This window comes from Lynx canadensis, chromosome D4, assembly GCF_007474595.2.
Source record: "Lynx canadensis isolate LIC74 chromosome D4, mLynCan4.pri.v2, whole genome shotgun sequence".
In the NCBI taxonomy this organism is placed as follows: Eukaryota; Metazoa; Chordata; class Mammalia; order Carnivora; family Felidae; genus Lynx; species Lynx canadensis.
In genome coordinates this window covers 58,693,370-58,709,458 of record NC_044315.2, presented here as the reverse complement: position 1 = coordinate 58,709,458, position 16,089 = coordinate 58,693,370, and the positions used below count along the sequence as shown (strand labels likewise).

At 37.4% G+C, this 16,089-nt stretch overlaps 1 protein-coding gene across 4 annotated transcripts in view; it reads right to left on the bottom strand.

Moving 5' to 3' along the window:
* ZCCHC7 (zinc finger CCHC-type containing 7) overlaps positions 1-16,089 on the bottom strand; it is a 255,900-nt gene that overhangs the window by 52,215 nt on the left and 187,596 nt on the right. For all 4 annotated transcript variants that reach the window (XM_030294442.1, XM_030294439.1, XM_030294441.2 and 1 more), the window contains one exon: positions 1,079-1,122. In XM_030294442.1, the coding sequence (XP_030150302.1) occupies positions 1,079-1,122 (44 nt within the window). The remainder of the gene's footprint in view (positions 1-1,078; positions 1,123-16,089) is intronic.

Genomic DNA, 16,089 nt, shown 5'->3' with positions numbered 1-16,089 from the left:
CTCTACTTCTTGTCTGTCCCTCATCTCACTCTTTTACACTTCTCCATATGGTTCCATTTCTTTTGTATGTTTCTCTATTTACAGTTCAGGTCTAGTAGGGGCACTGACATGCATCATTTAGACATTCTGGTGGCATTCAGAGTCAAAGATACCGCTGATTTCTCTATAGGAACATACACCATATTTTTCGGACTGAGAAGCTTTCTTAAAATTTTATTTGGGGCAATTTTTAAAAAATGATTTTGTCCTTTATAAAGTTATAAAACCGTTATCACTACTGAATATATTCTTTCTTTTGAACAGCCCAGGGTTACTGCCTATAAACTGGATTATAATTTCTAAGAGACAATGGATAATCTCCTTCCAATAGAGTACTTTTAAGACCTATTCTGCCTACACTAATCCAATTCCAGCTCTCCCATATTCTAGACAAAATCTAGTGTCTTGCAAGAGAATATTAGCAAAACACACCACATGGAATATCTAAAGGGGAATATGTAAAAATGCCAACCATGCTTTTTTATCTTGTTTGGTAGAATTCTAATCTTTGAAAAAGCTTTTCATCTTGTACTTGTTATTCTGCTGGATTGACCAGGTAAGCCCCACGTAGACAAAATCTAATTATCTCTTAAAACTTCTTTTTTCCAAGTTGTAAAATTGTTCTCTTTTCTAACCATCTGTCACAATTAAGGCTAATAATTGACAAAGACAAACACCTGCCACATGCTAAATATAGACTAACCATTTCCTTACACTGAAGAGGCAGTTATTTCCGGTGTTGATCTTTAGTGGTACCAGGCAATATGGGCTGAGAGGACTCACCACGGCAGAAGAAACAGAAGGGAAAGGGGACTAAATCACTATGGCAATTAACAGACTGACAAAAATCAAGGCTGAACCACACTTCTGAAAAATTCAATCACCATATACTACAATCAAACTTTTTCTTGCAACATACTCAGACCACTGCTATCTCTAAAAAGTTTATCAAATTATCATAATGAAATGAAAGGAAATTTCAAATCAAAGGAAATTATTAATCTGTCATTCATAACTTTGAAAAACAATTTGATTTTACCTCAGCATCTTTGTCACTGATGAACCAATTTACACCATCTTCTCCTACAAAACAAATAAAATGTTACTCAATCTTGACCCTTTTAAAGCACTTATAGATTGACATTATTCAATTTGTTAGTACTGAAATTGGACCCCAAAGGTGTAGTGAGAAATGTGAATACCTTAACCTCTTATCTTGGCTCTGTGTGGCTCTGAACAAATACTTAGCCTCTCTTAACCTCAGTTTTCTCACCTGTGTAATTCATGGGAATAAGAATATTTGTCCCATCTTCCTAAAAACTACTGTGAAAATCAAATGAGATATGTGAAAATGCTCTGAAAACCATAAAGCTATAAACAAATATAAAAAAATAAGTGAAAAACCAAAAACCCAACAACAGATGCAGAAAGCAATCTTATCTAAACTTCACTTATCTGACTAAAGCAGAGCTTTATGAAAGTCAGCTGCATAGCACTACCCTCCCCCAACCTAGTCTCTAGTCAAGGAAGCGACTGACCTTGGCTTCTAGGACATTCCAAAAAACCCAAGTTGTAAAAATTAGCATCATCAAAAGCCTCCATCCTTTGAAGCCCTAAATACTTGTGTTTATGAAAGTTGGTAAACAAACCTTTACCTCTGGCAACTGAGTTCAGTTGCTCATTACCAAGTGCTCCCACACTTCTGTTAATCTATCAGCAATTAATTCTCAGGACCCTACCATTCAGACTCAAGTAGGCAGAAGAAAGATTTTTTTCTTCCAATATCAGCACTGTGTCTACTAGCTTCCCATTGTAGTTGACTTTGGTAGTAACAGGTTAAAAAACTGAACTTTAAATACCATCTCATGACTGAGGCTAGAAATTAGCACTGTATTTTATAACATCAAACACAGTGGAACAAAACAACAAACAAGGAGGCCAAATATCCAGAAACCGTTGATTGATCTAAAAATACAACTACAAAAACCTAGGGGGTTTGGGAGCCCTACATTTTTCTTTATCAGCTGTTTTCTTCTCTTTGCACTGTCCCTTTACAAATTTGCAAATTGCTGCCATTCCTTTGGTCTACTTATGACCACGGAGGAAGGGACACATGACTAATGCAGAAGCTAAGGTATCAACAAAGGACTGAAAGATTTTTTTTCTCTCCTTGAAGCAAAGTTAAGATTTCTTCCTTCCTCCTATCTATTCCTCTTCTCTATCTCAAAAACACAAATCAAGCTGGACTCTTTTCTTTGAAAGGAGTTTTGAGGAGACATGAAGTAATCTACGTTTCCCCAGGCCTACCAGGAGTAAGTGTCTAGAGATATATTTTAAAATAAAATACTTTTACTAAGAAAACCAAAAGGCTGCTTTACAAAAAGACCAATCCAGAGGAGAGCAGAGATGCTGTGCTGATGATTATTTCCATTGTAAAATTTGGAGGCTGCATCCATATACTGAGAGTGGAGAATACATTAAATAGCAGCAGCTTCTATTCCTTCATCATCACCATCCATGTTATTCTTTCATTCAAAAGATCCATCTAAGGAGCATGCTTTGCTGTAACTTTCAAAGCTGCCTTTTGTGTCTCAATGTCCTTCATCTTTAAAATTCAAAATGACCACTAAGAATCACTTTAATTAAAAAACTCATTTAATACTGTCTTAAAAAAATAAAAACCTAAAATCAGTGAGATGCAAAATAGCAACTGTTATCACCCCCAATTCCAAATACATTTATACTGGAACAGAGAATAGTGAAAAAAGGGAAGGTCTGAGAGAGGGAGACCCGACTCCATTTGGATGGCTTTGGGGCACCTGGGTGGCTCAGTCAGTTAGGCATCTGACTCTTGATTTCGGCTCAGGTCATGATCTCACAGTTTGTGGGATTGGGCCCTGTGTCAGGCTCCATGTTGACAATGTGGAGCCTGCTTGGGATTCTTTCTCTCCCTCTCTCTCTCTGCCTCTCCCCTGCTCACTCTCTTTCTCTTTCTTTCAAAATAAATAAACTTTTAGATTGTTTCAACATTCCTGTGGAATTCAACAGTATTCTAGGTTGTGTACTAACTCCTCTTACAAGCTATAGGATATTCTTACTGTAGAAAACTGATCAACAAGTACACAAAACAGGTTTCAATTACAGATGAAATCAAACTTCTCAGTGGTAAATAAACAAAGACATTGCCAGGAATGCATGAGCCAACTCTTGGTGCCACCTCTGGTTCCAGTTTTGGATGGACACTGGTAACAACAGCTGACTCCTGCCTTTTCTCTATCCTGTTTACTTCTTAACTCTAAATCCCAAACTAACGGAAGCTTTGTCTAAGGGCAACTCAGTAGAACTTCCACAGACAGCCAATTCTCCTATTAAATTCCTGGTGTGGGACTTGGCAGAAACTTGGGTTCCAGTCTTAACCCTATCTCTTATTTGCTGTTTGGCATTGGGCAGTTTACTGATCTTCACTGGGCCTGTATAATAATGGGTTGGATTAAATGGCGTCCATGGTACTGTCTAGCACTAAACTTCCATGATTCTTTTGAATTTTCATTCATTACTAAAATCAAATACATTGTCCTCCAGGCCTTTGCAACTGGCACAGGGTGTCCTCCCTTAAAGACAATTTCCAAGGGGCCTAGAGGCACTCATCTTCCATGTGTTCACCACCCAAGGCCATAGGATATAAAATGGGATTGCCCAAAAGTGTAAAATTAGGACCACACTAAAGATGCCTAATATTAACTCTTAGCTGCCTTATAGCTTTATCTTGCTAATACCTGGGGCAATGATTCTTTTCAGACTTCAGAACTGTAATCAAAGCAATGGCTGGTAACTCTTTCTTTGCAACAAATCAACTGAATTCAACAAACATATACTGAAAGGTTATAATGAGCAAGGTGCTATAGGGTAAACAAAGATGAATATGAGCTTATAACTTAGTAAAGGAGTCAAATGAAAGGTGAAGAAAAGAGTAAGAGAAGACCATACAAAATTCTACAGTATACTGAGAGGAAGAATAAACAATGTCTGAATTTGGGGGAAAAAGAGGTAAAAAGTCAGAAAAGGCTTCACCATAAAAAAACCTTTACTGAAGTATAATTTACATATTAAAAAATATACTTGTGTAAAAAATACAGTATGATGCACTTTGACAAAGGCACAATACACCTGTGTAACCACCACAACAATCAGATGTAGCATATCTCCACCAACCCAAAATGTTACCTTGTGCATACCTGCACTTGATCCCCCCCACCCCAGGCAACCACTGATTTGCTTTCTGTCACCATAGATTTGCTTTGCCTGTTCTAGGACTGCATATAAATAGAATCCCATATTATGTATCACTCTGTATTTGGCTTCTTTCACTCTGAGTATTTGTGACATTTGTCTATGTCGTTGGGTAGTAGTAGTACTTTGTTTCCTTCTTCTTGCTCAGCAGTATTCCAGTGTGTGGATATGACAATTTGTTTACCTGCTCATCTCCTGATAACACTTAGGTTGTTTCCAGTTTTGAGCACTTATAAAGCAGCAATAAAACATTCTAGTGAAAATCTTTCTTTTTAATTGACATGCGTTTTCATTTCCCTTGGGAAAATATCGAGGCATAGAATTATTGGATATGGTTAAGTGTATCTTTACCTTATATGAAACTGGCAAATTTTCCCAAAGTGGTTGTGTCATGTTACATTCCCATCAGCGATGTATGGGAATTCCATAGTTTCATAATCTTGCCAACGCTTCAAACTGTCTTTTTAATTTTAGCCTTCGAATGTGTGTGAAGTAGTAATGCATTAGGATTTCAATGGGCATTTTTCTGATAACTAATGATGCTAAGCATTTTTTCATGTATTTATTTGCCATTCATATATCTTCCTTCAAAAACTGTTCAAATTTTTAGCTTATTTTCAAACTTTTTTTTTGAGAGAGAGAGAGAGAGAGAGAGAGAGAGAGAGAGAAAGAAAGAATGAATCTTAAGTAGGCTCCATGCTCAGCGTGGAGCCCAATGTGGGTTTGATCCCATGACCCTGGGATCATGACCTGAGCTGAAATCAAGAGTCTGAAGCTCAACGAATTGAGCCACCCATGAGCCTCTTAGCTTATTTTTAAATTGAGTTGTTTTACCTTTTTTTTTTTTTTTTTTTGAGGGGGATGAAGGAGATTGTCTTCCTTTGATTGAATTCTGAGTCCTTTTTATATTCTAGAAACAAGTCTTTTATTAGACATGTGTTGGCAAGTATTTCTCCCAGTGTGGCTTGATTTTTCATTTATTTTTAATAACAGGCTGGAGTTTTCACTGTTGTGGGCCAGGAATTTTACTTGCAGTGTTCTTTTCTTAGAAAAGCAAAACTTCTAATAAATTTGACAACCCTTCCCTTCACAGTTTTTATGCCCAAAGAAATCTCCCTATGCAAGGTTACAAAAGCCAAGTACTTTTTATGTTTCCTTCTAAAATTCTATAGTTTTGGCTTTTTATGATTAGTTATTATCCATTTCTCCCCATATGAATATGCAGTTGTTCTAGCATCATTTGTTGAAAAAATACCCCTTCTTCATTGAATTGCTTTAGCAACTTTGTTTAAATCAATTGACCATATGTGGGTCACTTTCTAGAAGTTCTAATATGTTACATTGAGCTACAGGTCTATAATTATACCATATTACAGCTTTACTTCAAAAAACTAAAATCCTGTAGAATAAGTTTTCCAACTCTTTTGCTCTTTTTCAAGATTGCTTTGGTTATTCTAGACCACTCTGATTTCTGTATAAGATTCAACTTGCTTTTATTTTTTCTTTTTAAAGTAAGCTCTACAGCCAATGTGGGGCTTGTACTCATGACCATGAGATCAAGAGTCATAGGCTGTACTGACTGAACCAGACAGGCATCCCTGATTTCTGTATACATTTTAAAATACCAATGTCTACAAAAATAGCCTGATGGGATTTTGACTGGTATTGTGCTACATCTACAGATCAGTTTGGAAAGATATTTTAACAATATCAAGTCTTCTAAAACATGAATATGGCATATCTCTTCATTTGCTTTGGTCTTATTTTTCTCAGCAATGTTTTATGGGTTTCTGTGAACAGGCTTTGCATATAATCATATCCTTGAATATTTCATGTTTCTTTCTGCTACCAAAAAGGTTTTAAAAATAAAACTTAAATTAATTTTTAATTATTTTTTTAAATTTCATTTTTCAGTTTCTGATTACAAGTTTATAGAAATACAACTGATTTTTGTTTGTTCACCTTGCACCCTGCAAATCTGCTAAATTCACTTAGTTCTAGAAGCTTTTTGTAGATTCCTTGCAATTTTCTTTTTCTTCTTTAAATGTTTATTTATTTATTTTGAGGTGAGGAGAGGAGAGCAGAGGAGGGGCAGAGAGAGAAAGAATCCCAAGCAGGATCCACGCTGTCAGCATGGAGCTAGAAGCAGAGCTCAAACTCATGAACTGTGCAATCATGTCCTGAGCCAAAATCAAGAGTTGAACACTTAACCAACTGAGCCACCCAGGCATCCCAATTCCTCCCAATTTTCTGTTTACACTATCATTTCACCTGTGCATAAAGACAATTTTATCACGTCCTTTCTAATCTGTATGCCTTTTATTTCTTTTTCTTACCTCAATGCATTATAAAGAACTTCCAGATATAATACTCAATATTAAGTGCTAACAGAAGTTAATCTTTGTTTTGTTCCAATAGGGGGAAAACTTCAGTCTTTCTGAATTAAGTAAACTGTTTGCTGTAGACTTTTCATTACAGGTTGAGGAAATTCTTTCCCTACTTTCCTGAGAGTTTTTAATTATGAATGTGTTTTAAATTTTATCATATGCCTTTTCTGCATTAACTGGGATGGCCCCATGGTTTTTCCTCTTTCTGTTAATATGGTCAATTACAGTGAATCATTTTCAAATGTCAAGCCAATCTTGTATTCTGGGATTAACCCCATTTGGTTAGGATGTGTTATGCTTTACAATATACTGCATAATTCGATTTGTTAGTATTTTATTAAGAATTTTTACATCTGTGTTCATGAAGGATATTGATTTACACTTATCTTACAGTGTCTTTTTATGGTTTTGATATTGGGGTAAAACTGACCTGATAGGAGTTGGGAAGAGTTTGTGTAGAACTGGTGTTATTCCTTCCTTCCGTATCTGATAGAATTCGCCAGATAAGTCATCTAGCCTGGAGTTTTCCCTGTTGTGGGCCAGGAATTTTACTCACAGAGATGAATTTTTTTTTTATTTATTTATTTTGAGAGAGAACACGCGCACAAGCAGGCAAGGGGCAGAGAGAGAGAATCCCACGCAGGCTTCAGGCTCAGCACGGAGCCTGACATGGGGCTCATGTCCTGAGATGAAATCAAGAGTCGGATGCTCAAATGACTGAGACACCCAGGCACTCCTGCAGGGAGGTTTTAAAAATAATAATAAATAGTAATTCTATTTCTTTAGTAGGTATGGAAGTACTCACATCTTCTATTTCTTCTTGGGCCAGTTTTGGTAACCTGATTTTCAAATAATTTGCCTATTACTTCTAAATTGTTGAAATTATCAGTACATATGTCTAGAACATAGACTTATTCTTTCCTTTTGATTCACCTAATTTGTACTTAAGCCCATCCAAAAAAATGTTTTTTTTCTCAAATACTGTATATTTCAGTCCTAGAAGATCCATTTGGTTCTTTTTTGTATCTTCCATTTGTCTTATCATATTTCTTTTTCTTTAAACCTTAGTGTATGTTTTTAATAGGTGCTTTAAAGTTCTTCCTGGGGGGGCACCTGGGTGGCTCGGTCGGTTGAGCGTCCGACTTCAGCTCAGGTCATGATCCCCCCCCCCCCCCACCCCGGGCCTGTGGGCTTGAGCCCCGCGTCGGGCTCTGTGCTGATAGTTCAGAGCCTGGAGCCTGCTTCGGATTCTGTGTCTCCCTCTCTCTCTGCCCCTCCCCCTCTCGTGCTCTGTCTCTCTGTCAAAAATAAATGAACATTTAAAAAATAAATAAATAAAGTTCTTCCTGGTAATTTCATCAACTCCGTAATTTCTAGGTTTGTTTTATTTGACTGATTTTTCTGCTATTATTAGTGACATCGTCCTTTGAACACCTAGTAATTTTTTTTTCTTGGATGCTAGTTATTGTAAATGGTACACTATTAAATGTCTCACTCTTGTTTTTTCACTTTTAAGTGTTAGACTCCATTTTGATGAGCAGTTAAGCAAATTCCAGACTAGACCTTTAAAGCTTTGTTAGGGTAGGTCCACAGTAGCCTTTACTCTGGAGCTAATTTAGTCTTAATAAAGATGTACCTTCTAGGGTTTCTATTAAACACTGCAGGTATTCAACACTCTCTCTCCACTTTTGCTAGTAAGAACTCAGGTAAGTTCTGGGAATTGTTCAGACTATAGACAGTAGGCTTTTGTCCAAGTCTAGTGGAGTTTGACCTATCCATACACAGATAGGAACACAGTATCCTTGGTATTCGTGGGTAACCCTACCCAGATTTCTGGAATTATCTCCCTCCGCAGCTCCCACCCTCCAGTACTCTGCCCCACAGAGTATAGCTTCCTTAGCCTCTCTGAACTCTGTCTCTGCTTCTTATCTCAGGGAGGCTACAATGCTGCACTTGGGTTCCCTCTCTTGGTGCCATGAGGCAGGCGTCTAGGCAGAAAGCTAGGTTGATTACAGGGTATATCTCGTGTGTTTCCATATTCTCACAAATCACAGTCCAGGACTGTTTGTTGTCTATATTCATCTTGCCCTTGAAATCTGTGTGTATTTACAATAGCTGTTTTAAAGTCCCTGTCTGCTAATTTCATCATTTCTTGCCAGGGGGTAAAGTTTGGTATAAGTTTACATAACAAAGCTGAAAGAAGAAGTCTTAAATAATATTTTAATAGATGGAGATGAAAGAGGACACCAGTAAAAAGGAAAGGCACAAGCAACAGAATGGAAGAGGTAAAAGGATACAGCAAACAATACAGCTTGATTGGAACAAAGGGTATGATCATTCCCTTCCTAAGAATTTTCATAGACCTTTTTTTCTTTTAAGTTTATTTATTTTGAGAGAGAGAGAGAACAGGAGATGGGGAGAAGCAGAGAGAAAGATAGAATCTCAAGCAGGCTCCGCATTGTCAGTGCACAGCCCGACGCAGGGCTCGATCTCACAAACCATGAGATCATGACCTGATCTGAAATTAAGAGTTGGACACTTAAGTGACTGAGCCACCCAGGCGCCCCGACAGACCTTTTTATATGGTTTAACTTGACTTTCTACTGGGTGAGCTTTCCAAGGAATAGCATAGCAGGTCTCTTTCTGCCAGAGGTAATGAAGAAAGAGACAGTAAAACAGTAATTCGGTGTTTCTGTTGACACTATGTAACAACCAGAATACTTCATCTCTTCTGAAATAACATTCAAAACAAAAAAGTAAACCCATAACCTTACACATATTTTACACATTTTCTCCTATTTCTGGAACTATTCTGCTATCTTAATTACACACGTGTGCACTCTCTTTCTCTATTACTGCATGGTTATAAACATAAACATCTTTCGTATTTATATGGTGATTCAGAGTCTATAAATTGTTTTAAATATACATCTTATCCTCAGAAACCTGTATGTTATTGCTAAACAAATTTTTACTTTTTTAAAAAATGTTTTATTTTTGAGAGAGAGCAAGTGCGTGAGAGCATGAGTGGGGGAGGGGCAGAGGCAGGGCCGGGGTGGGGGGTGGGGAAGTGGTGGGGAACGGAGGATCTGAAGCAGGCTCCACACTGATAGCAGTGAGCTTGATGCAGGGCCCCATCATGACCTGAGCTGAAGTCTGACGCTCAACTGAATGAGCCACCCAGGTGCCCCTTTCAGATTTTTTTTTTTTAAATACTCACTTTTATGTGTTTACTTTCTACAAAAATTGGCAACTGATGCTTTCTGTGAAAGGCAGTGCTAATGTAGCTCTTTATCCGTAAGACTGCATTCAGTTTTCAAAGGATGTGAGGAAAAGTCTGGATTAGATATCTTAGGAGGAAAGCCAGGTCCTGCCCTGCTGTAGTTACTTTAGTCTACATTCTGGTGGGTGGGAAAGCTGAAGATTATTCTTTTGCTAAGAGCAGCCACAGACAATTATAGAGGTGGTTCTCTCCACCTTTTGGAATAACTTGACAGGAAATAGGAGTTAATAAAAAGTATTCTAAAGATCACCAAAGACTACAGAAGGACTCAGTTCAGCACATCCAGTTGGTTATTTGCAGCGAAGGTGCCATGGTCTAAGAAGAATCTTTTCCTGAGCCTAATGCCCTATAGCTCCTTCTTATAAGGAAGTCATAGATACCTTATATTTTCTAGATATCCTAATTTCTAACATCTAAAATTACAAATCTCATTAAATTTCAGTGAAAAGGTTGTTATATATGACTTTCTTAGCATACAGTGGGCTCAATTTGAATATTCAGCAAATCAGATATAAAAACTTATTTTCTCACTACTAATTATCTAAGAATGTAAATGCAGGGCACACCTGGCTGGCTCAGTCAGTATTGCACATGATTCTTGACTGCAGGGTCATGGGTTCAAGTCCCACATTGAACATGGCACCTACTAAAAAAGTATGTAAACGCAACTTTCCTCAATGTATAATATGTTTTCATTTAATGTAGTGTCAAGTTAATTTTCAACAGATATTTATTGAATATCTATCACTGTAAAAGACAGTGTAGGAGACACAAAGATGACTAAGACGTGGTGCTTGCCCTCAAGGAACTCACCACATAGTGGAGAAGTATGTGCATTTTTGGGCTAAATAATCAAAAAAAACATTACTGCGCTAAGTAAATAACCATGATAATTTTGTCTTTAAAACAGAAAGATGATTAATCAAGTGTTAAAGATAAAAAAATCCACTATTATTTGGGGAATCAGTTATTTAACATGAAATACTGAATTCTACTAATGAGCAATTAACTTATGACTGTATCACCAAGATGGCCTTCCTTATAATTCTAAGTATGTAAGTCCTAAGTATATAAGTCTAAGTATGTAAGTATGCAATTGTTTTCTCCCCAAATAACCTGTGAGTATAGACAGCTCACAATCAGTGATTGGGCGGAAAAGACAATGGTTGTTGTCTACCTGCAGTACCTAAGGAACCAAGATTTTGGGCCTTCTCAGTATCCTCTCACTTCCAGGATACAGACAAAACTCTGACTTAACTGAGATGGCATTCTTTCACTACCCTAAAACACAGTGAAATGGTCAAGAAAACAAAGAAATGTGGAGAAGGTAATGAATAATCCTCCCACCAGATAACTTGAAGTTAAATAATTTGGCAGCTTCAGCATTAAAGACAAATGAAAAATGTTACATTTCTAAATGTATTGCCTACACTCCCTTTTTACATACCTAATATTTTAAACTAAAAGATGCTGTTTGCAAATTAACACTCCCACTGCTTTGTTCTCTATACTTTTGCTCATTTTATTCCCTTGATCTCCAACATTGTCTCCCTCTTTGCCCAATTTTTCACTTAACCCAGTCCAATTCTGATAACTACAAATTCTAAATGTCCTTTAAGGGCTCAGCTCCTCATAGCAATGGGTAATATTCAGTACTTCTCCCTCACCTGACCCCTGTGAGCATTCACAATTCTCACGGATGATATAACAAAATACTTTCCTAGTTCTTCCCCCACTTCACGGTTTCTTCTTCCTTCATGGACTACTTGGTGTGCTCCACTCTTTGCCTTTTTTTCCCTCATTCCACATTCTTAGTCCCAGCTTACATCATACATGTCCATGGTGGGAACTCCCAAATCTGCATCTCTAGGCCAGATCTTTTCTGGAGTTCCTGATCGATTGGACATCTAGAGTAGACATCTCACAGGTAACTCACACTCATAACCATTAAAAATGAATTCTTCATTTTCTCCCCCTTCCTTGCATTTCTTTTAAAAACAGACAGAAGCTCCCACTTCTCCTCTTTGTATCTTCTATCTCAATAACTTGTACAAATCTATTTTATAGGTTGAAAAACCTATAAAGTCTACTTTATAGGTTAAAAAACCTCAACTCTTCCCTCTCACCTTTCATATAATTACTCACCAAATCCTGTAAATTCTCTCTCCATAACAGCCTCAATACCATTATACTAGCCCAGAGATACTTAGTTTCTCAGCTAGATTATAAAAATAACTTCTGACTATCTCTAGTGCCACAACTAATTTTCCATTCCACTGTTACTGGAATGTTTTTATTTTTTACATTAGATTCAGGTGTACAACACAATGATTTGATACCCGTATATACTGTGAATGGAATGTTTCTAAAATGGAAATATGAGTACCTTCTGCCCTTAATGGTCCCTTGATCCCTACAGGATGAATGTAAAACCCCTTTGTATGCTGCACAATGCCTTCCATGATTTGGCCCTTACCTGTTTCTCTAGTTTCACCTTCCTGATCACAGTACTTTAGCTATGCTTAAGAATTTCCTTAATGTGTCCTGTTGCTCTCTGCCACTATGCTCTGGAACACAAGCCATTCCCAACTTCACAACTTGGAACTAGAACTTGGTCTTCAAGTCCCTAATCATGTGTTACCTCCTCCACTGATGTCTTCTCTGGTAACCCTTCAAAAGCAAAGATGATCACTCTCAACTAGGTAACATCCTAGACTTTAATTGTGTCATTTCTTTTTTTTTTTTTTAATTATTTTTAATGTTTGTTTATTTTTGAGAGAGAGAGTGCGAGCGAGAGAGGCACAGAAAGAGAGGGAGACACAGAATCTGAAGCAGGCTCCAGGCTGCTCCAGGCCCAACGTGGGGCTTGAACTCACAAACGGTGAGATCATGACCTGAGCCAAAGTCGGATGCTTAACCGACAACCACCCAGGCACCCCTAATCATGTCACTTCTATCTTTGTATCTTCCAATTCAAAGCATGATCATTTAGTTATCATAGGTACTCAGGTTTATTGAATTACTTAAATAACATTTCCTCTTTTGATTTTACTCTAGAAGTATTTTCTCCCTCCCTAAAAGCACCTTATTTCTTACCTCTTAGGCTATTAATAAGTACTTCTAAACCGTGTGTTAACAGCTATATTAGTAAATATTTTACCTCCCTCACTACACCGTAAGTTCTCTATGGACATCTACCTAGTTATCAGCACAACTTCTTGCATATTTTGAATTACACTAGAAAAAACAAGTTAGAGGAAAAAGTCGAAAAGGATAAAAAAGGGAAATATTAATATGTACACTTGTGTGAGTAAACACTGTTCTGAACTGGGGGTAAATAAGCCAAGAGACAATTTCATGGATTGTCACTGTACATATGCAAGTTTAATAAGACAGTTCTCTGTGGCTTAAAAAAAAACAGATTTGGAAATTCTAAAGGACCTAAAAAATATTTTTTTAATTTTTAAATTAAAAGAAAAATGTTTAAATGTTTATTTTTGACAGACTGACAGAATGTGAGTGGGGGCAGGGTAGAGAGTAAGAGAGACACAGAATCTGAAGCAGGCTCCAGGCTCTGAGCTGTCAGCCCGGAGCCCGACACGGGGCTCGAATCCATAAACTGTGAGATCATGACCTCAGCCAAAGTCAGACGCTCAGCCGACTGAGCCACCCAGGTGCCCCGGAACTAAAAAACATTTTAAAAACCACTGCTATTGAATAAAAACCACTTAGTAGACACAGAAACATAAGATAACTGGACATTTATAATCATACCTGTACCTACCCAGTGTTTATGGAATAAAGATCACAAAGATGAAGCTGCCAGATATTTATGTCCTATCCTTTCCTGAGCCTAACTCCACTATACCAGATATCCCCCTGGGATCTTCTCACTTCGGATAAGCAACTGAACCAGCCACAAATGAAGTTACTATTCCCAACTTCATCAGCAGCATCTGTTGTTTCAACGGAAACTTTTGAAACACACACAATGCCACATGCAAATCCCCTGAGGGTTGAGCTGCTTTATTCACTTGCATTCTTCTCAAACTGCTCTTTATTTCTGTCTCCGTTTTCTCTTATTTATACCATTCTATTTGACACTGGTCACAAAACCATTTTAAGTCATTAAAATTTTGCAGTGTATAACTGGCAATAGTTTAAATAAAACAAATTTTAGTAGAACAATTTGCAAGTTAGGCATCAAACTGTTCCTTATTTTAAATCGTATTAAATTTACCAGAAACAATCTGTATTTTTGAATGTGTATAAACGATAAATGGGGATTTAGCTCTTCTTTTTTTAGAGGTAGAGGAGGAAGAAGAAAGAGGAAATAAATACAGGTGCTTAGCACAGGGTTATAGAGAGCTCTTTTAAAGTTATCTGTCACATTTTTAAGACCTTTGTATTATCTCCAAAGAGACACAGATACAACCACAGAGAGTTCTCTCTCATCCCCCATTCCTTCCAAAACAATCTGTCACTGAACCACCTGGTTAAGAAATATTTATTTAAAAATAAAAAAACCTCTCAAATTGGGGCACCTGGGTAGCTCAGTCAGTTAAGCGTCCGACTCTTGATATCAGCTCAGGTCATGATCTCACAGCTTGTGGGATGGAGTCCCATGTCGGGCTCTGTGCCAAGTGTGGAGTCTGCTTGGGATTCTTTCTCTCTCTCTCTCTCTCTCTCTGCCCCTCCCCTGCTTGTGCATTCCCTCTCAAAATAAATAAATAAATGATTATATTAAAAACAAAAACAAACACCTTTCAAATTAAACTAAATGACAAGAACAGAAAGGGAAAAATTATCAACAGAAACAAATACGGTAGGATTATGGGAGCTGCTTTTTCCTCTTTTAAAGATACTTCACTTCCATGCTCCCCTCCAAAAAGCAAAAAGGAAAATATACGATGGACATTTGAAATATTTGTAAAATGACAAGAACATATAAAACACATTTAAATTCAATCAAGAGGCTACTTTAAAAAAAATATTGCAGGTTTCTAGAGAAAACTATATAAATCTGGCTATATAAATTTGGTATCTCCTTGCTGGTAAAAATATAGTAATAATCTAGAAGCTATGTCTTTCAGTCATCCTTCTAATTCTGTTTTACATTTCCTCATCCCCTTCCTACATCTTTTTTCACTTTCTTCAACATCTGATTCTTGGCTCACTCCTTCCTTAGTAAAACAAGTCCCTCCGAAACAATTCATTTTTGTTCTTTTTTTTTCTGGGGGGGGGGGGGGGCATATTTTCTTCAAATCTCTTTCTAAACTTTAAGACCAAATATGTCCAGGCTTACATTTATAATTGCTTGCAGGATATATCACAAATGATTATATAGTCACTGCAAACATAACATATCCAAAGAAAAACTTATCTTCACAGCCCCAACTGAAACTAGTTCAAACACTTTCTTCCCTGTTGTTATTAAAGGCTCAAAACATAGATTTATTTTCATCTTAACCCAATGCTTCACTCCCATTACCCAAACAGGCCAGGTCTTAAAATTCAACGGTATTTCCCTTTAAAATGTCTGAGCCAACAGGGGCGCCTGTTGGTGCTCAGTCAGGGTGGCTTAGTCAGTTAAGCATCTGACTCTTGGTTTCAGCTCAGGTCATGATCTCAGAGTCATGAGATCGAGCCGTATGTTGGGCTCCGCACGATTAGTGCAGAGCTTACCTGCAATTCTTTCTCTCTCTCTGCCCCTCCCCCTGCTTGTGCTCTCTCTCTTAAAATAAATAAATAAACACTGAACAAAATAAAATGTCTAAGCCAATATTTTCTGGTTCCCCTCCAGTCATCACTGTTTGTTCATCACCTCAGATCTAGGAGGTGTCCTTGTACCTTCAACTGCATTTGAAACATACCAGTTAGATTTTCTTTAAATGCGTAATTCTGTATTTTACCATCAGTTTTTTAAAATATTTTTTTAAGTTTATTTATCTATTTTGAGAGAGAGAGAGAGAGAGAGAGAAAGCAGGGGAGGAGCAGAGAGAGAGAGAGAGAGAGAGAGAGAGAGAGAGACAGAATCTGTGCTGTCAGCACAGAACCCGATGCAGGGTTCGATCTCATGAACTGTGAGAT